The sequence below is a fragment of the Scardinius erythrophthalmus genome (assembly GCF_964197995.2).
Source record: "Scardinius erythrophthalmus genome assembly, chromosome: 7".
Lineage (NCBI taxonomy): Eukaryota > Metazoa > Chordata > Actinopteri > Cypriniformes > Leuciscidae > Scardinius > Scardinius erythrophthalmus.
This window is the reverse complement of record NC_138227.1, coordinates 21195523-21217823: the sequence shown is the minus strand read 5'-3', so window position 1 is coordinate 21217823 and position 22301 is coordinate 21195523. Positions and strand designations below refer to the sequence as shown.

The window sequence follows — 22301 nt, the reverse complement described above, 5'->3', positions numbered from 1 at the left end:
TAGATGATTGATACTATGGCATGATAATGTAACTTTTGCTTGTCCTTTTTTTTTTTATCATTCCACATAAAAAAAAAGTGTAATTTTCCTGTATGCGTACTCATGTTTGACGATTCAACTTTTACATTCAAATTAATTGTATTGATAAGTTGCCATGCTGGATATGCGCAAACATTTTAACATTTCACTTTTTGTCTGATTTTAATAGTGCGGAACGCTTTCCACCTTCTCCACAGCCATCATAAAATCATTAATAGCATTTGTCTTTTTTTCAAAATGTGTTTTAGCGGAACAAATTATTCACTTTGAATAAATAATAAACATTTTTGGCAAGAAAAAAATATCCCCTGATGGAAACTAAATGAAATGCTGTTTATAATTAGGCAAAAGTATGAGGAAAAGGCAAGCAGGGAATATTTTTTATTCCCCTTTCAATTATTCCTGACATTATTTTAATCATTATGTTTTGATGTATTGGTTAATATCTTCTCACTCTGGTCGCTGCGCCCACCTGCCTCACTACTCCTCAACTAGTAATTACAAACAGCTTTTAGAGAACGCTAGGCGGAAAGAAATGCAGTTGCTGGAAGCAACTTACCCTCCAGACAATTTTAGATGTTGAATCACACTTTTATTAAAATGCAATATAATATATTTGTATTAAATAGTGATGGATTAATTGGTATTGATCAACAAGTGTTAAACTTGTTTGACCCTTTATTTCTGACCTTAAATACAAATAAAAATAGTTGTAATTAGTCTTTTACATGAGTTTAACATGTTGTAATGTTCAGTATTCCACTGTTAAATGTTTACATACCAAATGTATATAATATCTGTTTAAATTAGTGTCAAGGTTGGGTTAAGTGCATGTTTTTGGTTTATCTGTGTGTAACATCAGGTAGAGTCTCTTATTGTAATTCGAGTATCGTAAGTGTCAGGCATAGTGAGAATAAATATGTGTTTGGCATATCCCTAAGGCTTAAAGTTGCTGTGGCATGTACAGAGTTCACTTAGCGTTTTACAGCCGTGTTTTAAGGGTATATTTAATCAAAATCTTCAGAAACCTTGCAAAACAGCATATGTTTTTTCTGTCAAAGATGATGTGTGACTTCTTAAGAACACTTTTTATGAGAATGACAGGGGTAAATCCATGTTAAATTCCCCTTTTTTTGTTCTGCAGCTGGGCCTGAGCAGTCCTTCCTTGTTTTCCCACCTGAGCTTGTTAAAACATACAGGTTAAGGACCAGTCACCCTCTCCTTGCTGTCTCCATCCCTGCCCGCTCTGTTCCACACCCAGCCCCTCTTCTCCAGGCTCTCTATCCCCTCATGGGCACGATATTAGCCAGTGCAAGAGGACCACCTTCTCAGCCCTAACAGCAGTCCTCACCATGGAGATGAAACAACCAATGATGATGGATCAAGAGGACGGGGGAAAGCAGGAGAAAGAACAGGAGTCGCAAGAGAATGGCAGGCTGGTTGCGGACAGCGTTGCGGATAAGGGTCCGAAATCCTGCTCCGGGTCTGGGCAGGTCTCCAACGGTTATCCCAGCACATCCCCACAAAGTCCCAGGGAAGGTGCAGGCGCTGGGACGGACAGGGGCAGCACCCCTGGAACATTCAGGACTCTGGTGGTCCAGCAGACCAGCCTGGATCCACCTAGGGAGACCTGGAGCAAAAAGATGGACTTCCTGCTGTCGGTAATCGGGTATGCAGTGGACCTGGGCAATGTGTGGCGCTTTCCCTACATCTGCTACCAAAACGGAGGGGGTAAGGTCAAAAGTTAGGAACACTAGTAGGCAACACTGAGACACATAAGTGTGATGCGCTCTAGAGGAGTTAAACAAATATTGTGTTGCATCCCATTAAAAGAAAGATTTCCGTCTTAAAGACAAGATCAACTAGGTACTGTTTGCTTAAAAAGAACAAATAGACAATGGGGAATTCTGCTGTTGTCTCTGCTCTTTGTGCGATCCAGCTAGCATCTTCAGTGCGAACAGGCTTTAGTCTCCTTTCATTGAATTTGAAGTAATAAAATCTTTGTAATTTCCTGTTTCACCATGCAAGGGGAGTGCGTGAGAGATAGAGTGGGCAAGGAGACACTCATCGCATCCAACGCCAATAATTGTGGCTCTCATGGGTGGGACTTTCTCATATTGTTTAATAATCTGGCTCAATGCTACTCAATCAACAGCTATCTAGCGTTCACGTCAAAAGCTCACGTATAAAGCTTTAATCAAGCACAGAGGGCTTGTCTGAACAGGAACTTTTTGTGTATGTTAGCGCCTTTTATGCTGTTATTGTTAGTATAATAGTGCTTTCAGGATGTGTTTAGACCAATGCACTGGAACCGTGAAGATCAAGTTGTACTTCCTGTTTAAATCCTTGTGCTTCACAGGTGCCTTTCTCCTGCCGTACCTGCTGATGGCTGTCTTTGGTGGCGTGCCTCTGTTCTACATGGAACTGGCTTTGGGCCAGTTTCACCGCAGTGGGTGTATCTCCATCTGGAAACACATTTGCCCCATCTTCAAGGGTAAGAAGGGTTCGCTTCACAAGATTCAGACTTCTGAGACAGAGGACCCGGGTTAACACTCAGACAGATAGTGGCAGATTGACATGTGCTGGGCTGATAGTACACTCTCCCTTGACATTCTTCTAAACTTCTTACCGATTTCACTCTCTCTTTGTTGATAGCCAGGACTCTGTTATGGAAATTGTCACATTTACCTGGTAAAATGCCAGCTGCTTAAGAAACTTAATTATATGTAAATGGAACTTGGCCCTAAATGTCACCCACTCCACTAAAGTGGAAGGTGCTTGAAACCCAGTTAGACATTTGTTTTTCCTGTTCTTTTCCAGGTATAGGCTTTGCCATCTGCATCATTGCACTCTACATTGCCTTCTACTACAATACCATAATGGCCTGGGCTCTCTACTACCTCCTGTCCTCCTTTCGCACCACACTGCCCTGGACCACCTGCAACAACCGGTGGAACACTCCCAACTGCACCCACTACCTGTCCACCGACTTGAATGTCTCCTGGACCGAAAACTCCATCTCTCCTGCTGAGGAGTTCTATATGTAAGTGCATGTAAGTGCATGTAAGTGCAAGTCCAGGTTTAAAGGGATAGAAACTAAGAACTTTGCCTTCACCAGGCTTCATGTACCATCAAGAGACTTTTGTGTTTGAATGAGGAAGATCCCGAAAGATGCAGGCAGGATTGGGTGTTGTTTCCTCTGCTTTACGAGAGATTTAGAGACTTTATTTTGTTGATTGCTCCCATATGTTTTATGTGATGCCGGAATTTCCTGTTTTCCATATAAATGTTGCTCCGTGTTCTTATCTAACTGTCCTACACTCATCAGTCCTTTCCTGGAAGATCCACCTTCACTGTAAAAAAAAAGTTGCTGCCTTAAATTTTTAAGTACAATCAACTTTGTTTAAGTGTTAAATGTTTAAGTAATTTCAACTTAAAGGGGTGGTATAATGCCCTTTTCACAAGATGTAAAATAAATCTCTGATGTCCCCAGAGTGTGTATGTGAAGTTTTAGTTCAAAATACCCTACAGATATTTTTAGATAGCATGTTAAAATTTAAAAATATTTTGAGGGTGAGCAAAAACGCACCGTTTTGTCTCTGTTCCTTTAAATGCAAATGAGCTGCTGCTGCAGAGGGTGGAGCTTCAACAGCTTGCACTAACACAGACGTGCACTGAAAATTTCAGTGCACTTTTAGCCTTTTATGTTCAAACCGGATTCAGACAATGATGGAGAGACTCAAGAAGAGGTGACAACATGTAGAATGCAACAGGACATTTCTGAATGGTTAGTTGATGAATTTATGTAGCTTATGTGTAGTTATCTTCTAATCATTGATTAGCATATTCTGTCTTGATAATAAATCACATCCCGGGGGCGGGGTTTATGTAAATTTTGATGTCACTAACTCGGGAGGAATGTTGTGTAGTCCCAACCAGCCGTTTGTTGTAGTCCTTAAAAAGGGATTTCTTTAAAAGCAAATATCTCCCTTTGCTTTCAACTTCGAGCATTGTAACTTTGCAGATGTTGTTTATGCTCAAACAGCAATATTACACACTAACTAAAATTTAAAAAGTGAAATCATAATCATAATCAACCACCCCTTTAAATTACATTAACCTGACTTAAAAAAAAACAAGTTGAATTTTGTATAACTTATAAAAAAAAGTTGCTTGACTTATTTTGACGAGTTAAAGCGATGTAAAAACATACATTGTCCTAACTTATTGATCATATAATGTTTTACAGTGTTCCGATTTTTATTTTATTATTCTGTGGCACCTTAATCTCACAATAGTAGCTTCTACGGGAATGCCTTTATAAAATGTTCTCTCATGTCCTTAGACGGCAGGTGTTGCAGGTTCATCTGTCCCCTGGTCTTCATCAGCTGGGCTGGGTGAGCTGGCAGCTAGCCCTCTGTCTGTTGTTCATCTTCACTGTTGTCTACTTCAGCATCTGGAAAGGGGTCAAGACATCTGGCAAGGTAAGATATACAGAAAACCTCAAGGCAAGGGGAAAAATAGCAACCTTGACTTTAGACTGTTGTTCAAAAGTTGCACCCTTTGTTTAGCAGCTTCTTCATGACTCTCTCTGGTAGGTAGTGTGGGTGACGGCTACCTTTCCATACCTGGTGTTGCTGATCCTGTTGGTAAGAGGGGCCACCCTGCCAGGAGCATGGAGAGGAGTGATCTTCTTCCTGAAACCTGATTGGAGCAAACTTCTAACCACTTCAGTGAGTGGAAACTAATTCAACCATTTTGAATACTTAGATATTGCACAATCTGTGTTGGTTGCTATGTCTGTCTTCCTCCTAAACAAATACTCCTTGCCATCTGTCAGATATGATATGGATGAATGAACATCTTTACAGACAAATCACTCCATCTGTGTTTTTTCAGGTTTGGCTTGATGCAGCTGCACAGATCTTCTTCTCTCTGGGTCCTGGCTTTGGTGTTCTCCTGGCCTTTGCCAGCTACAATCCTTTTCATAACAACTGCTACAAGTACATACCTCACATTCATACCGTCATTTTCTATTGTAGGGGAAATACAGCAACTACACAGGTCACTAACTACGTCATCCAGCAAGTTGAATGATTCCGATCGATAAAGGCACTGCTTGTCAGAAGCCTATCTCTATTTATTATTTGGATGTCAGTCAAAATCCCGGTTTAGGCACAAAGTGACCTGCTGAGGTCACCAATCTGAGGTTCTAGGCTCCAGTATGTCTGCAGATGGTAATTTCAGCTCTCCTTCCTGCCAGTAAAAGTGTACTGAAACATACACACACACACACAGATACACCACTTCTTCAAGGTTGGAGTTGGTCGAGTTCTAGCTCTGACCAGGAAACTTTCCCAAAACACACTGATAAGATATTTTTTCTCTCAGGAAGTGGTTCAGACAATGTTTGTCATTATTCTCTTATGATTAAAGATGAATAGTAAAGGCAACAGGCCTGAGTGACCTCAGTGACATAGGCTAACAGGGTCAGCTAGAAGAGTAAATATAGGTTTTAGGTGCCTCTCTCATAAACACAAAGGGAAAGTAAACCGTGAACAGCCATTCCTTTGCACCATTTTTATTCCCCCTGCAACTTGTTGCATGTGTTTCTATGCAGGTTTATATAATGCCCTGGCAAACAGCCACTACACCTTTTCGTAATCACCACTCAGATTTTCTTACTTTTTCCAGAAATTCTAGTTTTGTTTTCTAGAACCCTTTTTTTTGTGTTGCTCCTTGTTTGAACTATCTTTTTATTCGTCTCTTTTCCTTTAGCTCAAATCTTTATATCTCTCTTTGATTTTCAGAGATGCATTGATCACAAGCTCAGTGAACTGTTTGACCAGTTTCCTGTCAGGCTTTGTGATCTTCACAGTGCTAGGCTACATGGCAGAGATGCGCCACCAAGGTGTGGAGACTGTGGCTAAGGATGCTGGTGAGCACCACGTTTCTTTATGTTTGCTCCCATTTCCATTCAAATAAGTACGAATTAGAGAATTTTTAATTATTTAAACCATAATACCAAATAAATCATTGCATACGAAAGTTTGTGAGAAGCCATACAATTTGATATGGCCGTTTACATTGAAATTACATTTGATGTACCTGTGCTGATTAAATGCATGTGTTCGAAGGTCCCAGTCTGCTCTTCATCATCTATGCTGAGGCTATTGCCAATATGCCTGCTGCTACGTTCTTCGCCATCATATTCTTCCTCATGATAATTATGCTGGGGCTGGATAGCACGGTCAGTCTTTCTTTCTTTCGAGACAATTTTATCTTAATGAATTAGCTTTTTTCCCTGTTTACTCAGCTTATTGTCTCTGAATTTAGAATGATGTATTGTCAACAGTGTTTCATTACATTAAGCTTTAGTGCGCATAGTTAACCCATTCCTGTCCTTATAGTGATCACACTCACAATGAAGTCATGTTAGGCATGGCTTATTACAGTCTGCTAATTAAATAACTCCATATGTAGTCTAATTTTCTTTCATTATAATGTTTGTCCCTGTCAAAAACCACTGAGTTAGTGCTATATTCACCGTAACGAGCATTATTTGGATTAATGCCTGTACAGGTTCAATGGGTCCTTGACCTACTTTTCTATCATCCCCTGCTTTTCTTGCTTTTCACTACAGTTTGCTGGTCTGGAAGGTGTAATTACAGCCATGTTGGACGAGTTCCCCCACCTATTGGCCAAAAGAAGAGAATGGTTTGTTCTCGGCCTGGTGTGTGTCTGTTATTTGGGCGCCCTCTCGACTCTCACCTACGTGAGTCTAACAGCACAGCTAACAAAAATCTTGTTTTGCATTGGAGGTCTATAAACATTGTCCAGAGACCAAACTTGGAATTTTACCAAAACAACATGTCATTTTCCAAAGTGTGCACATTCATTATTCCTTTTAATACTAGCGTAATGTGTTTTTAGGGAGGTGCGTTTGTTGTTAAACTATTTGAGGAGTATGCCACGGGCCCTGCTGTTATCACGGTAGTCTTCCTCGAGGTCATTGCTGTTTCCTGGTTCTATGGTAAGTATTGGATTCCAGCTAAATCATTCAAAACATCCCTCTAATTCAGTGTCAGTTTGACGCAACTAAGTGCAAACAAACTCTTACGTAGTTTCTTGATGAATTGTCTAGACAAGATCATCCCTAGAGGCTTTTAAGCTGGAGCCAGAAAAGGTATACTTTTGACACGTCACAGTTTTTTTGTATTACAGTTCCTCAACTCCCTCAGAACTCTTCAAGACTGTCTGAGCATTGCTGTTAAACCTCCTAGCTTGTGTCCTTTATATTTCTTATTTTTGGACTGTGTACCCTTTCCTATGAGAGTCTATGAAAATCTCATTTTAGTCACTGCTACAGGGAGAGAAGTCGTAATGTCAAACTATAAAACTGTTTAGTCATTCTATCACTTTATTCTCTGCTGTTGTCCATCTGTTCTTTCTCATCCACCTACCATTTATAAGTCCCAAAATGTTATCATGCACTTCAATAGTTTCGTAATCCGATATGTCGCTTCAGGCAATGTGCACTAAGTGTGTTTGTAAAATACTTGCAGGGACGACACGTTTCTGCAACGACGTGCAGCTGATGCTTGGCTTTGCCCCTGGTATTTTCTGGAGGGTCTGCTGGGTAGCCATCTGTCCCTGCTTCCTATTGGTCAGTCCATTACATAACATTTATGCATCTGGTGACTTGCCTAAGCAACTTATATTGCTTTCAATGAATACATTGTATCGGTTTATGCATTCCCTAGGTTTCATACCCATAATATTGGCATATGCTACACTGCTTGGGCTATATACTGTAAATCCAGTCCAGAAAGGACTGCATTCACTTACAAATACATTAAAATAGTCATTATTTACTCACCCTCATGTCATTCCAAACATGTATGACTTTCTTCTGCAGAACACAAATGAAGATTTTTGTTGTTGTTGTTAAGGATTTGTTTAAACTGTTTTTGCCCTTACAATGAAAGTCAATGAGGTCCAAAATAAACGTATGACTTAAAAAAAAAAATATATATATATATATATATATATATATATATATATTATATTTTTGTTCCACAGAAAAAAGGTAAGTCATACAGGTTTGGACCAACCTGAGAATGTAAATGACAACAGATCCCAGCATGTCAGATATGCAAATACAGTTTTGAAATAAAAACAAAAACATTTTTTTCTTTTTTCCTCATTGTTTCATGTCTGTAGTTCATTATTGTGAGTTTCCTGGCATTCCCTCCCGAGGTGAAGCTGTTTGACTACCTCTACCCTTTCTGGACCACAGTGCTCGGCTACTGCATTGGAGTCTCCTCCTTCATCTGTGTGCCTTCCTACATGGTCTACTATCTGATCACCACCAAAGGAACCTTCAAACAGGTGAGCCTAGACAGACTAAAACATCAAAACACGTACATGACTGTATCTGGTCTGATCAGGTAACATTTAAACACATTACAGCAGCACAAACACAATTATGCTGCAATGCATTCTTTGTTTGAGACGTGAAGATAGACATCAAAGGGCCTCATGGCTGTCAGTCACTACATACATCCATACAGTGACTTTGAGAGTGTGTGTTTAGTCACAGGATGTGTGTTTGGCAGATGGTGAAAAATGACACAAGGTTAATCTTTGTTGCTCCTGTGATATAACTACCAGTGCTTTTAGCATGTCAGGTTTTGGGTGAGTAATTATGTCTCTCACAGAGGAGAGTTTTAGCCCACAGCTGTTCACTATTTAACTGCTAAAGAATTGCAACGCATTGTGAAATCCTTTAATTTATAAGCAGTCTCTAAGACATTTCTTTGAAGTTGAGCTGTAACTGTCTTCACTTGCTGTAGTTTTTTCAGTTGCTTAAATGTTTTCACAGTTCATGATGTTAAACATTTGTGCCACTCTCACTGCTTACCCCCATAGCGTCTGTTAAAAAGCATTACCCCTGAGGCTTCGGGGTCCAGCGGCCCTCAGAGAGACACAATTGTCATCACCAATGCCGTGTGACACATATCGTCCTCTGCTGGACATGTAGCACAAACGCGGCGGGCCCGTGGCTCCTGTAAGGGCCCCGGCCGACCTCCCTTCACACCTCACCCCAGAGGAGTCTGCTACCTGTATTGTGTGACGGTGGGGCCAGGCCTCCGAATACAGCCGTTGTTTATTGTATTCTTGCCGTCCATGTGTTACCAGTCATCGCTCAATTGAGTTACTGACCGACGTGGAAAGTTCTTGAGATTGTGTTTTTGTCCTTCCATTGTTCATTTTATATATATATATATATATATATATATATATATATATATATATATATATATATATATATATATATATATATATATATATATATATATATATATATATATATAAAAATGTGTGTGTGTGTGTGGTTCAGGACTATATGTACACCACCATTCAAAAGTTTGGGGTCAGTAAGAATTTATTTATTTATTTATTTTTTTTTTGATTATTACTACTTTTATTTAGCAAGGATGCATTAAACGAATCAAAGGTGACAGTAAATACTTTTACTTTGTTACAAAAAAAATCTGTTTCATATAAATGCTGTTTTTATCTTTCTATTCATCATAGAATCCTGGGAAAAGTATATCATGGTTTCCACAAAAATACTGTGCAGCACAACAGTTTTTTTCAACATTGATAATAATAAGAAATGTTTTTTGAGCATCAAATCATCATATTAGAATGATTTTCTGAAGGATCATGTGACACTGAAGACTGCAGTAATTATGCTGAAAATTCAGTATTTTACAATTTATTAAAATAGAAAACACTTATTTTAAATTGTAATAATATTTCACAATGTTTTTTTTGTTTTTTTGTTTTGTAAATAAATGCAGCCTTGGTGAGCATAAAAGACTTCTTTTAAAAAAAAAAAAATCTTACTGTTCCCAAACTTTTGAATGCTGGTATATCTGTTCAGTTAAGTTTGGGATAGGAACAGGAATGGACGCACAAATGGTTCAATTTACTTTATGAAGATATAACATACATATATATATATATTGTTTTTCTACAATACATTTTTTTTAATACTAACTAAATACATAAAGATTGCTATATTATGGTTTTGTGACCAATTTCAGGTATATTTTACATGTACACACATTTACATAAGGCCATATTCTTTATTGTTATTACAGAAATTTGTACAGTAAGTATGACTTCAATGAATCTGTTTTTGGTTTAAAGACTGAATCCATCACTAATCATGGATATTTTGTCTTTTTTTCTTACTTAAAAAATGTGTTAATGTTTTTTTTGTTCATTTCAGATGTGGTAAGGGTAAATGTAGGTTACGGTTGTATGTTTTAAATGAGAGAAGCAAGAGCCCAAATTAGACCTTTTATTTAGGTCCAGATGTATTTGGTTTTTTTTTGCACAGGTGTGTTTGTGTGTTTGAGTGAGTGTTTATGTGTGTGTCTTTGTCCACCAATCCCGTATGAAACAGTTGTTAAGTGTTTAGCCTACTTTTTGTGGATATGTATCAACTGTTAGACATATGGGTATTTATTTGTGGCGCATTTCATTCACATAATCCTTATTTTGTTTATTTACAACTGGAACTCTTTGTCTGCCTATACCAGTTTCCATTTACATGTAGCATTTACAAGGATGGGACCAAATATTCAGGACTGGGGAAACCAAATGTATAAGTCTTAAGACTCGTTTATTGAAAAACCCATATTGATCGACCACTAGCATGCTCTTCAATATCAACATGGGGCTCTGAGCATTTCTTTTGTACATATTTCTTTATGTGAGTTACACAAATTAGCAGAAACCAAAAACTAATGTGCTTGTTTCAGACGCTTCAGCCTTGATTCCGACTTTTTTTTTTCTCATGAGAAAAGAAAGGTGTGACTGGACATCTAAGTATGTGCATAATGCATGTGTAATTTGTGAGTCTTGCTGTTTGTGCGGTCCGACGTTCTGTTACTCGTTGATTTCGTAGAGTGGGAAAAATGTGAGGACGTCGATTTCTCTGTCGAACTGACATGTTTGAGCTGTACATTTGAGGTAGAAAAGTAATAAGCCACGGTCAGTGTGTGTGTGCATGCCGTAGACGTGAGTCTATATTGTGCATCTGTGTGTGTGTGTGTGTGTGGGTGGGTGTGTGCTTCAGTCCAGTGCTGACTTTTCCTCTTCTTTCTCAACAGAATTTAATATTCTGTCTATCAAAGTATTGAAAAATCTATAGTACTAACTATGATCTATGTATGTCTCCAAGACTGTTAAGAGAAAATATGTATAGGACAAAGACATATATGAATTATTAAGAGATATAAAATAAAGGTATATGTATAATGGATGTGAGTCTTTATTGTGTTTATAATACAAATATGGAGGTATTTGACTGCCGTTCCTATTGTGTATTTTTACTTCAAAGAATTTGTTGCTTACACAGAAGAAAATGTACAAGAACTTACATGGTACTGAATAATATTCATATATAATGTTATTTTCTTTACTTCAAGCATGCATGGAATTATCATGGTACATTTTTTTTCTAACAAAGTGAAAAAAGTAAAATAATTTGTTTAATCATTTCTTTTAAAATTTAATTTTTTTAAATTTCTTCTATTTGTCTTTTCTTATTAAATATTTAACCAGTAAATCATAAAAATACAGTTCAAAAGTTTGGGGTCAGTAAGATGTTTTTAAAGAAATGAATACTTGGTCATTTTAAAATGGTCAAAAGTGACAGTAAAGGCATTAATAATGTTTACAAAATGTAAAAATGTCAAAAAATGCTGTTCTTTTGAACTTTATATTTATCAAAGAATAAAAATAAATATTAAATATCACAACTGTTTTCAACATAATAATAATAATAAAAGTTTCTTTTGCATTAAATCATAGAATGATTTCAAAAGGATAAAGTGAAGCTGAAGACTGGAATAATGATGCTGACAATATTTAATTTATACATTTTTATTTTAACCTAATATTACAATATTTCACAATATTGCTTTTTACTGTATTTCTGAATAAATAAATGCAGCCATAAGAGAATTCAAAAATCTTACTGACCCCCACACTTTCCAACAGCTGTGGTCATGAAAAACAAAAGAATGTTAACTCATTAAAATTCTATGACTAAAGTTGATTGCATCTGAATCACTTGAGCTAATTCATGATTCACTCTATCCCATCTTTGGAAAGCCCACTTATCCCACACTCCACCCTGAGAGCCTGTTATCAGGTGGGTTTGGACACAGATAAATTAGGGTTTGCTCACAGAGGAGCAGATTGCACACATATACACACGCTTCTACTCTCCACCACAAGTCACAGAGGACTCGAAGCTTCTCCTCGAATTGACATGGGCTATCAGTCATCTTCCTAATTCCCTAAAGGAGACACTCCACAAAGTGAACCACAAGATCATTTTCTGCTTTAAGAGATACATTATCAAACCAATAGAAATAAGTTAATGCCGGCTGCATTAACGTCTTAAATGATAAATCTAATTTTCATACCGGAGTACAAATATGTTTTATGCTGAAATTACTTCAATTTGGTGTGTTTTAAATGGTTATATTATTCTTAAAGGACTACATGTGTTAATAAACTTTAAACATACTATTAAATATTACCAAGTTAATAGGTTCCATTCAGATTTAATAATAATTTATGAAAATTTGTTTTGTTACTATTTTGTACTCATTTGTTTTGTTATATATTTCATCAAGGACACATTAAATTGATCTAAAGTTACAGTATGACATTTATAATGTAACAAACAATCTCTATTTCAAATATATATTATTCTGTTGAACTTTCTGTTCATCAGGAAATTCTAAAATCATGTTTCCATAAAATATTAAGAAGAACTGTTTTCAACATTGATAATAATAAGAAATGTACTTGTGCACCAATATTATATTCGAATGATTTCTGAAGGATCATGTGACACTGAAGACTGGAGTAATGATGCTGTAAATATATTCAAAAAGAAATTTAAAATCTTTTTTCTTTTTTTGTAAAATGATTATATAATTCATGATAATTCATGAACTGCATTGAGAATCTTGAACGATACTGGGCAAGAACTCGTTTCGGTTCACTGAGAGTCACATGCATCTCAAATTCTGAATGACAGAATGAGTTTCTGTCATCAGGGACTAATTTATACATTGTATGTGAAGCCTGGGCCTCTGAACCCAGAGACTGAATAAATACTCCTCTGCTTTCACACAAACTGAACTCAGATACATACACACAGTGTTGTTGAGTTACAGCTGAGAGAGAGAGAGAGAGAGAGAGAGAGAGAGAGAGAGAGAGAGAGAGGAAATACAGAGTAATGAGAGGTGTCAGTCACGTAACCCTTCTCTCTCTTTCTCTCTGTTTTTCATACTGGCAATTTCCTATGAGTAGCTTCTGGGAATGGGAACCTCCTGTCAGTTTTATCAGACTGGAGGATCTATATTAAACGCTGTCACATCTCCCTCTCTCCCCTGCAACGATCACACCATCTCTTTATCTGCCTGGCTGCTCTCACACACCCACTCTGCTCATATTTTTGCTTTAATGTTTTTGTTCGGTGATTTTGTAAGCCTATCATTTTGACCTTTCTTACTGATATTAGCTCAGAAAAGTTACTTTTCTCAGTTTTATACTGACTACACTTGTCACAGGTCACTTAAAAGCAGGGAGCATGTTCAACTGCAAGAGTCTTTACCTACAAGTAAATTTACTATTTATATGTATATTTACATTTACATACTGACAGAAAAAAAACAAATAGAAATCGCGTTTTTAGTTATCGATCATTATGGATGGAATATTGACAAAACTTAAAAGCAATTCAAAACAAAAATAGCTATAAACCTATCGCTTTTAACCCTTAAATGCATGAATGTTTCGCCAATCATTAGCAATTACATATTCGGGTCTTTAGCGACAACGACATCTATATCTAACACGGATGGATCTCTATTCTCTACCTGCCGCAATAATATAAAACTCTCCTGATATTAGACTATTACAGAAGAATAAAATAAATCATATTTTGTTACCTTTTGGAGCTTGGACAGGTTCAGTTTGAGCAAATGTTTTATACCATCATCACTGTACTTGAGCTCATTTCCAGGTAGGCCTACATTCAGCATCTTATTCAAACATATTCTCAAAACTATAATTTTCAACACCTTCAAAGTCAATATTTTGATCGCTGACAGCTTCTTCACCAGATCCACCATCAAGTGACACAGTGACACTAATATTTGATTGCGTTCAGTACTTGCTCTGCAGAAAATCGCTGAGCCATTTCAAGTTTTGCTGATGATACTTCCTCTTCTTTTGTTTTCTGCCTGCAGTAACTATGAGTGAAACGTCACTTCATTATTGTGTATCAGACATTGCCACCTTGTGGAATAAAGGTGAATTTCACTTATTCAGTCATCAAAGATTTATTAAAAAATGTTCTACGCAAGACAAAGGCCCCGTTTACACGTAGCCTACATGGTTATTTTGAAAAACGGAGACATTTCCCTTCGGTTGTGGCCCTCGTTTACACGCAAACGGAGAATTCGCCTCTGAAAACGATTCTTTCTAAAAAACTCTGAAAACTCTGTTTGCACGTTTGCATGTAAACTGAGAAAAACTGAGTTTTAGGCAGTCGACATCACAGTATGCGACAGAACTTGCACTGCTCAAAGGAGCGACCTATATTTTCGGGATTCTGATTGGCTAACATGGGCTTGAGCTTCTCGTTACACTGCCACCTACAGGTTTGGCATGCTCTTGACGGCATATACATGGGTTTGTGTAAACGAACACTTCCTAAAAACGGAGAGGGTGATATGTCCGTTTATGAAAATAGCCGGCCACGTGTAAACGTAGCCAAACTGTTGTAACCTGTTTAACGAATGGCAGCAAATGCGTGTTACATTTATGATGCTGGTTTTAATGGTTGCATTCTCAACCACTTATACTTGTTTTATTTTGTGTGTTGGTGACCCTTACAAATGTTGGCAAAATATAAAAGCCGAAGTTGCCATGGAATATTTAATGGTGAGATCACATCATACCTCATAAACATCACAGGGAGTTATAGCCTCATGTGCCAAACAGGCTACAAATGTGCAACAAATAAACAGCAAACAAGAAACACAAGAGAATGTAAGAGCAACATGTAGGTTTAATTAGTGAAATCAGATTGTATTGTAGTGGGTGGAAAATGAATATATTGAAATATGATTGTAACTCATTCCTATGTCTGTGTTATGTGACTTTTTGTGTACGGCCTGAAACGGAAGTTCTTAAAAAGAAATAAACGGTGTGTTCGACATCGGCTGCAAACGGAGACGTGAAGTCGGACGCTTTCTGCTTCCCGTAGTGACCGCTCACGTGGTGTTTGCATACTTTACCACAGCTGAAGTGAAATTAATGCAATATTTGTCAACTACTGCACGTTTCAAATACGTTTCCATTTAATACTTATTGTCTGCAACAGCGTCTGTTTGTACAAGAATAAAGTTCAACACAAGCCTATAGGCTACTATTTAAATACCAATGTAGTTGGGTCTATGTTTTTTTAATCAGTTTTATTTTCATAAACATGACACAATATAACATAGCGACTACATGAAAAGAGAATTTACTGTTATGAAAAACAGATTTGTGCGCATTTACATATTTGGAGCGATCTATCTATCTGAAGATGTTCGAACTTCGAATAAACACGAAACCCACGTGACCGTTGTCATACTACTACACAGTCACGTGGCGTCGGCGCTGTATCAAGTCGGGCAAAATTCGGCAAAATTTCTAATGCACGGCATGCATTCAAATCAGCCACCGATCGGTGTGATGTCATGTGAGTGACAGGTTGTCCCGCCCTCGCGCCAGTAAACACTCTAAGGGAGAGGTGAAGTTATTTGATTAAAGATTACAAGAGCACATTAATTAAAAAAATAATGATGATGTGGATAAATAATTTATTATAAATCCTGCAATATTCCATAAAAATAAGAATGGTCAATTTTGATTTCATGGTGGATTTCATTTCAAGTTTTGATTTCAACTTTAATGTTTCATGTTATAGGCCTATAAACATTTGCAATATTTCCTTTTATAGAAACCTATCTTTGATCTGTGAACTGTATGTATTTTCTGCATATAAGTCAGCGTTTGTTTTTTTCTCTGTTTGTATTAGCTCCTTGAATCCTGGTATTTCTCTCCTCCTCTTCCTCTATTCTCCTGTCTGTCTGTCACCCAGCTTTTGCCCTGCCACTAACTGATCTGGGTGATATGTTGCCTTGCTAAGACAGGAAATGAAACCTTTCATTCCTCCCCAGTTGCTGCCCCTTTATCAAAAGCAACTGCCTAATGAACTCATTTTGTGCGCAAAGAATGCCTCCTTATCTCAACAAATACACACACACACGTCCACCTCCTCCTTTTCCTCTCGATTCTCAATACACTGTATTATAATTGTTTTCAGAAGGCTCAGAACTTTAAAGGTCCCGTTCTATGCCCCTTTTCACAAGATGTAAAATAAGTCTCTGATGTCCCCAGAGTGTGTATGTGAAGTTTGAGCTCAAAATACCTAACAGATCATTTTTTACAGCATGTTTAAATTGACATTTTTTGGGGCTCAGAAAAACGAGCCGTTTCAGTGTGTCCCCTTTAAATGCAAATGAGCTGCTGCTGGACGACACAGGGGGCGGAGCTTCATGAGCTCGTGCTCAGTCTGTCAGGAAAAATTCATCTCACGGAATGATGATAATATCAGAAACTCTCAGTAACGGCGTTCATTTCGAGTCGGACAATAATGCCTACAGAGTCAGATTGCTGTATAGAGATGAAACAGGTATGGTTTAGTAGTTTAATTACAGTTATTATAACGTATTTGTCATCTGCTTGTAGGCTATGTATCCATTATTTATTAATAGCCTACAAGTCTGCTGTCTGAATGATGATCAAACATGTACTGATGAGTTTAATAAAGTTTATTGTACATCACACAAAAGATGAAGCGTCAGTTTTACTTCAGAAAATCACCGTAAGAGCTGAGTAAACACAGTAGGCTAAGTTATAAGAAGTGCGCAAGTAGCCAGTAGAGTTGAGGGAGCATTCCTGTGGGCGGAGGTTAGTCAAGAAACGGTTCTGGTGATGTCACTAATGCAGGATGTAGAGGGGTGTAGTCCAAACGAGCCGTTTTATGTAGTCAACTTCTGTTAAATAAAATATCTCGCTTGGCATTGAACTTTGAGCTTTATAATTTTACAGATATTATTTATGCCCTAACAGCAACATTACACACTAACTAAAGTTTGAAACATGGAATCGCATGCAACGGGACCTTTAACTTCCATCCACCTTCTTTATAGACTGAGGTGCTGAGAGTAAAGACACATGGCAACAAATGAAAGGGTGGGAGAGAGAGATGATGGTGAACTCAGGTTAAAATATGGTGGTCTCGGATTAGTTGTTAAAATATCACTGAACAATCTGGATAAATTGGAAAATATGATGATTAAGTTATAAATCAATATAAATTTTAGAACATACCTTTAGTTAGTTTGCAATTACTAACTAACAGGTCAGCATTTCACAACTGTTGCACTATCATCATCTAGGAGGTGGCGCCATCTCATGGAGATTGCAGAGTGCTAGAGGTTTGTTTGATAGATACATAGCCTACTGTAGGCCTACATTCAATATTAGTAGTACTGTTGTTACCCATTACCTTTTTCATGTTAAAGGGTTAGTTCACCCAAAAATACAAATTCTTTAGTCATTAATTACTCAACCTCATGTCGTTACAAACCCGTAAGACTTTCGTTAATCTTCGGAACTCAAATGAAGATATTTTTAAAGAAATCTGACAGCCTATATGCAACTACCACTTAGTGTATTTACATATAAATGAATTTAACATTTGAACTTGAACTTGAATTTAAAAATTGAAAGCTCTCTCTCTCTCTCTCTCTCTCTCTCTCTCTCTCTCTCTCTCTCTCTCTCTCTCTCTCTCTCTCTCTCTCTCTCTCTCTATCTCTCTCTCTATCTCTATCTCTCTCTCTATCTCTCTATCTAAGACGACCTGATGAGTTTTTCTACTATGCCAGAGCAATCAAACTCATTATCAGTGCTGCCATCTATCTTTACGTCTGCACTTCTGCTGATGACATTTACAGAAATAATTACAATATAGAAAATTACCAAAAATAAATACATAACAAATGATTACAAATTACAAAGCTGGCATCTAATTTTATAATTTTGCTCAATCTGAATCGAATCTGTAGCTAAATTTTAACAATCACGTGACGACCAACAGGGACGCTGTCTGCGTGTCTTCAGGACAAAAGTTTTCGTGGATCCATCGAACAAGATCGTGAAATCTCCTGAAAAATCATGGACCGACTTGCGAATGTCATCGGACAACAACATATAGGTAAAGAAAAGCACACACCGTGCTTTGTTGTCATGATAAAAAATGTAAAAAATAAAATAAAATAAAAAGATAATCAGAGACGCTGTCTTGGTGGGCACATCTTTGTCGTTTGTCATTCTCGTGACTTCCTCGCGTATCAGTTGCTTTGCGTTCTAACTAGAATAAACGTTCTAAGAACTTATATCCACTCTATATGGTTCTGAAAGCTTATCTTATAATATTAAAAGAGTAAATGCCTTCACAGGTCTGACGGTGGGATTGAGTTTGATGATCGTCGTTGTGATAGTCGTCCTCGCGGCTGTTGTTTACACTCCCCCGGGCGCTACAACTCGCTGCTTGAGAAGAAACAGGAGTGAAGAACACCTCTCCTTGACTTCTAACAGAATTTCATGACTGCTGACAGAAAAAGAAACATGAACATTATGGATCTCTGTGTTGGACCCACAACTGTTAAACCATTAATGGGATTTTTTACCCCTTTAAATAGTGGTTTATTAAAAGTGACTTCCAAGCAAGTTTCCAAACTCATGGAAGTTTAATAACGTGTTGAATGTCATGGAAATACCTAAAGTGTTCTGTTGATATCTATTAAGAGGATGTTTTTGTATTTTTGGATGCTTTGTACACAAATAAGTATCATGGAAAATCTCAAAATTCTGGTACCTACATACAAATGGAAATCCTAACCTGCAATCTCTGTAATATTATGATATTAAAAAAATATGTGCAATAATCAGGAGCAAACAGAAAATCGTGGAAGTACATTGGCCAGAAAACAATGGGGCTGACAATATGTACTAAATACATTCAATTAGAGCTTTATATTCTTTCCTCAATTGTAATTGCAATATTAGAGATTTTGTATCCTCTATCACGTGGATTTAATGTTTTTATAACTCAATCACACTCAAGAAATCTAATCTGTAATAACAGGACTTTAGACAGGCTGCAATTCCAGTATATCACCACTAGAAGGACTAGTGCTCTGTGGAAAGGATGAGAGTATCTGCATGTATCCTGATATATGATGTTTCATATTCCATTGCATCAGAAATGCTGCTGTTGAGACATCTCAAATGAGATTAAACAGGATTTAACACTAGGAGGACTGATATCACAAAAATAATGAAGTGGTTCTTGATGCTACTCCAGTGTGAATATGTCCACTGCATCTGTTTCTGCATCATTTGAATTTCATTCTCTCGTTTAAAATATTTTTTGTCGTCTGAAAGGGAGTATTCGAATTTTTGCGAATCCCCAAGGAGCAATTCCTCTTACTCCAGCCCTCTCACCCCCCCCCCCCCCCTCACTGTCACCGAGCCAAGCCCTCCGAGTCGAACTTTAATTAAAAGCCATGACTGCTGTTGTCTGTCTGTCTTAAACCCTGATAGTCAGTGTTCCCTAATCTCAATCTTATTTTCCCTGCTCTCCCTGCTAATCCACACGGGGAGACAGAGATACGGTCACTGACAGATGCAGACAGCATGTGATAACAGACAAAATGTGAGACGTGCCCATGTGGCAAAACAACATTTGAGCATAAAAGACATCATGAAGTAGCAGACAATGCTTCTTCATTTCCTTATGTATTGTTGTGGTGGTTCTTTTACTGTTTGACAATAATAATAATAATATAAAAAAAACCTCATAGTATGGGATTTTAACTGTATTGAGAAAATATGAGGAATAGTAATGCAACCAATAAGACATTCGACCATTGAAAGTAATAACTCAGAGAAATGATTCCATAAATCACTGTCACAACACCCAGGAAAATAATTTCTTAATGTGGTGTCTCATTTCTAATCAATATGTGTTGTGTCTCCGGCTGACTGCTTGTTTTCTCTGACAGAATGAGTCTGCATTGATTGTTGGCTGTGGTCTTTTGCCACAAGCTCTCTAAAACACCAGCATACTGATGTTACATCTGCTGGGATGAAATGGGGGATGGAGCTCAGATTGAACGGGTGGGTTTAATAATCTGTAGCCGAGATATTTTAACGGATTTGATGAATTTTTCCTACATACGCTCCACCATAGATGAATATATTCTGTGCAAATCTCAGCTGAATTGGTGTGCATTAGTCTAGTTTTTTCTAAATAAAATAAAGAAAGCTGCGGCTAAAACAATCAGCTTTAGACTGATGATCAAGGCCCTTCTATTTAGGCCCTGGAAATAGCACCCTCCTCCGTACATGTGCATGACACATGGGTGACGGGAGCACTCCCACCCGCTGCCGTCTGTCTGTGGAATTCTTTACTCATTTCAACCAGGGGTTTCACGGATGCTCCATGTTCAGAATGTTGTTTAAAACTCCCAGGCTTTCACATGCATTGCTGCATTGCTTACACACTTCATCACATCATTTATTTATTTTGAACAAAGTTCAGGAGGAGCACGTTCAGATAATCCACTCATTGGCCCTTCAGACAGCAAGCCAAATATGCATACTCTTTACTCTATTTGATTATGGGGTTGGACAATGAATCCAATAGTGTTGGATGCATCACACCTATACTGTATATTCTCAGCCATGGTGGCCAATCTTTACTGATTTACATTCCATCAGTAAGAGCAAAGTGTGAAGGTTGAAATACAGCTGTACATAAAATATTGCAACCCACACAACATGGGAGACATATCAGAGTTCGAAAAAGGACAAATTGTTGATGCGTGTCACGCTGACTCATCTGTGACTAGGACGGCAAGTCTTTGTGGTGTTTCGAGAGCCGGTTTTATTTTTATTCTTTATTCGTGAAATTGCCAGGCTCTATCTTCAGGCTCAGAGCCCAGAAGACTGTGACAGCAAACTGCCATCCTCTTAATTATGTGGTGTTTGTCATCAGGTTGTTGTGACTGTGGGGAACAGGTTCTCTGTCTTAATGAGGATGGTTAGGGACAGACTACAGCTCCCTTTGAAACATGACCTTAGCATCAGTCATCTAGGTGTGGAGTGTTTACTGTCACCTTGAACACAGCTTCCTTAATGTTGCATTGAAGGTAATCATGTGTCCAAAGGTTTTAAATGAAGCTGTGAAATGAGATCACACATTCATTATGAAGGTATTCTGTTGTAGAGCAGCTGAACAATAATATGGACATGACAAGTTTAGGTTATTTTAGGTTTTTATTGTTTAAGGGAAAATATATAGGCTATTTATGCTGCATGTCTCAAACTTTGATTTAATATTTCACATATTTGTCTTCTGTAAAGTAGTTCAGAAATACTTTAAATAAAAGTATAGAAATACTGTATTCTACCAGGTGCGTTGAAAGAATTAAAAAAAAGTGTGATTGTAGGCTAAATGTTGTGTATAAAATATTCATTCAAAACACTTAAGAAAAAATATAGGCCTGTATTGTGCCATCCACCATCACCACCTTCCCCCACATTTCATTTGAAACATTTTAATAGGAAAAAATAAAAAAGCATTAAATTAAGCGCTTTGCCTCGAAAATTGGAAACAAATTCAACTAACAAATTAAAGCTTATTTTCGTGACATTATAGGCTACATTCTTATTTAAGCTTTTTGCCTTTTAAAGCTTGTTTAGACGATTATGCTACAGCATGCTAAATTTTTACAACACTCCCTGTTCCCCATTTAACAATAAAATAATGAGAAGAAACTTGTTTCAAATAGTTATATTCTGCTGGCATCCACAAACCTTTCAACTATGACGTTATTTCCATGGCAACGCATCATTTAAAGGATTTAGAGAGCGATCAGTATGACGCCTCACCCCTTTATTAAAGGAGAACTCCGGTCAATTTAAACATTGAGCTCATTTTTTTGTACATTTGGAGTGCTGTCAATACAGAGAAC

General features: G+C 37.5%; 1 protein-coding gene across 2 annotated transcripts; it reads left to right on the top strand.

Annotated features, from left to right (window-relative positions):
- Window positions 1–1233: 1233 nt before the first annotated feature.
- On the top strand, window positions 1234–9201 carry slc6a4a (solute carrier family 6 member 4a). 2 transcript variants are annotated; one of them, XM_081371530.1, is made up of 13 exons: window positions 1234–1770; window positions 2399–2533; window positions 2860–3082; window positions 4385–4523; window positions 4638–4772; window positions 4939–5042; window positions 5850–5977; window positions 6177–6289; window positions 6683–6814; window positions 6973–7072; window positions 7605–7705; window positions 8263–8430; window positions 8971–9201. In XM_081371530.1, the coding sequence occupies exons 1-13, from the start codon at window positions 1392–1394 to the stop codon at window positions 9052–9054; spliced, it is 1941 nt and encodes a 646-aa protein (XP_081227656.1). In that variant the 5' UTR covers window positions 1234–1391; the 3' UTR covers window positions 9055–9201. The 2 variants fall into 2 exon arrangements, with proteins under 2 accessions (XP_081227656.1, XP_081227655.1); XM_081371529.1 differs by lacking the exons at window positions 8263–8430; window positions 8971–9201 and adding an exon at window positions 7184–7225 and having other exon boundaries at window positions 1274–1770; window positions 7605–7661.
- The last annotated feature ends 13100 nt before the right edge of the window (window positions 9202–22301 follow it).

Coding starts and splice junctions, on each gene's coding strand:
- slc6a4a (XM_081371530.1), top strand. CDS start 1,392: ATGGAGATGAAACAACCAATGATGATGGATCAAGAGGACGGGGGAAAG. Junction 1,771..2,398: donor CTGCTACCAAAACGGAGGGG/GTAAGGTCAAAA, acceptor TGTGCTTCACAG/GTGCCTTTCTCCTGCCGTAC. Junction 2,534..2,859: donor CATTTGCCCCATCTTCAAGG/GTAAGAAGGGTT, acceptor GTTCTTTTCCAG/GTATAGGCTTTGCCATCTGC.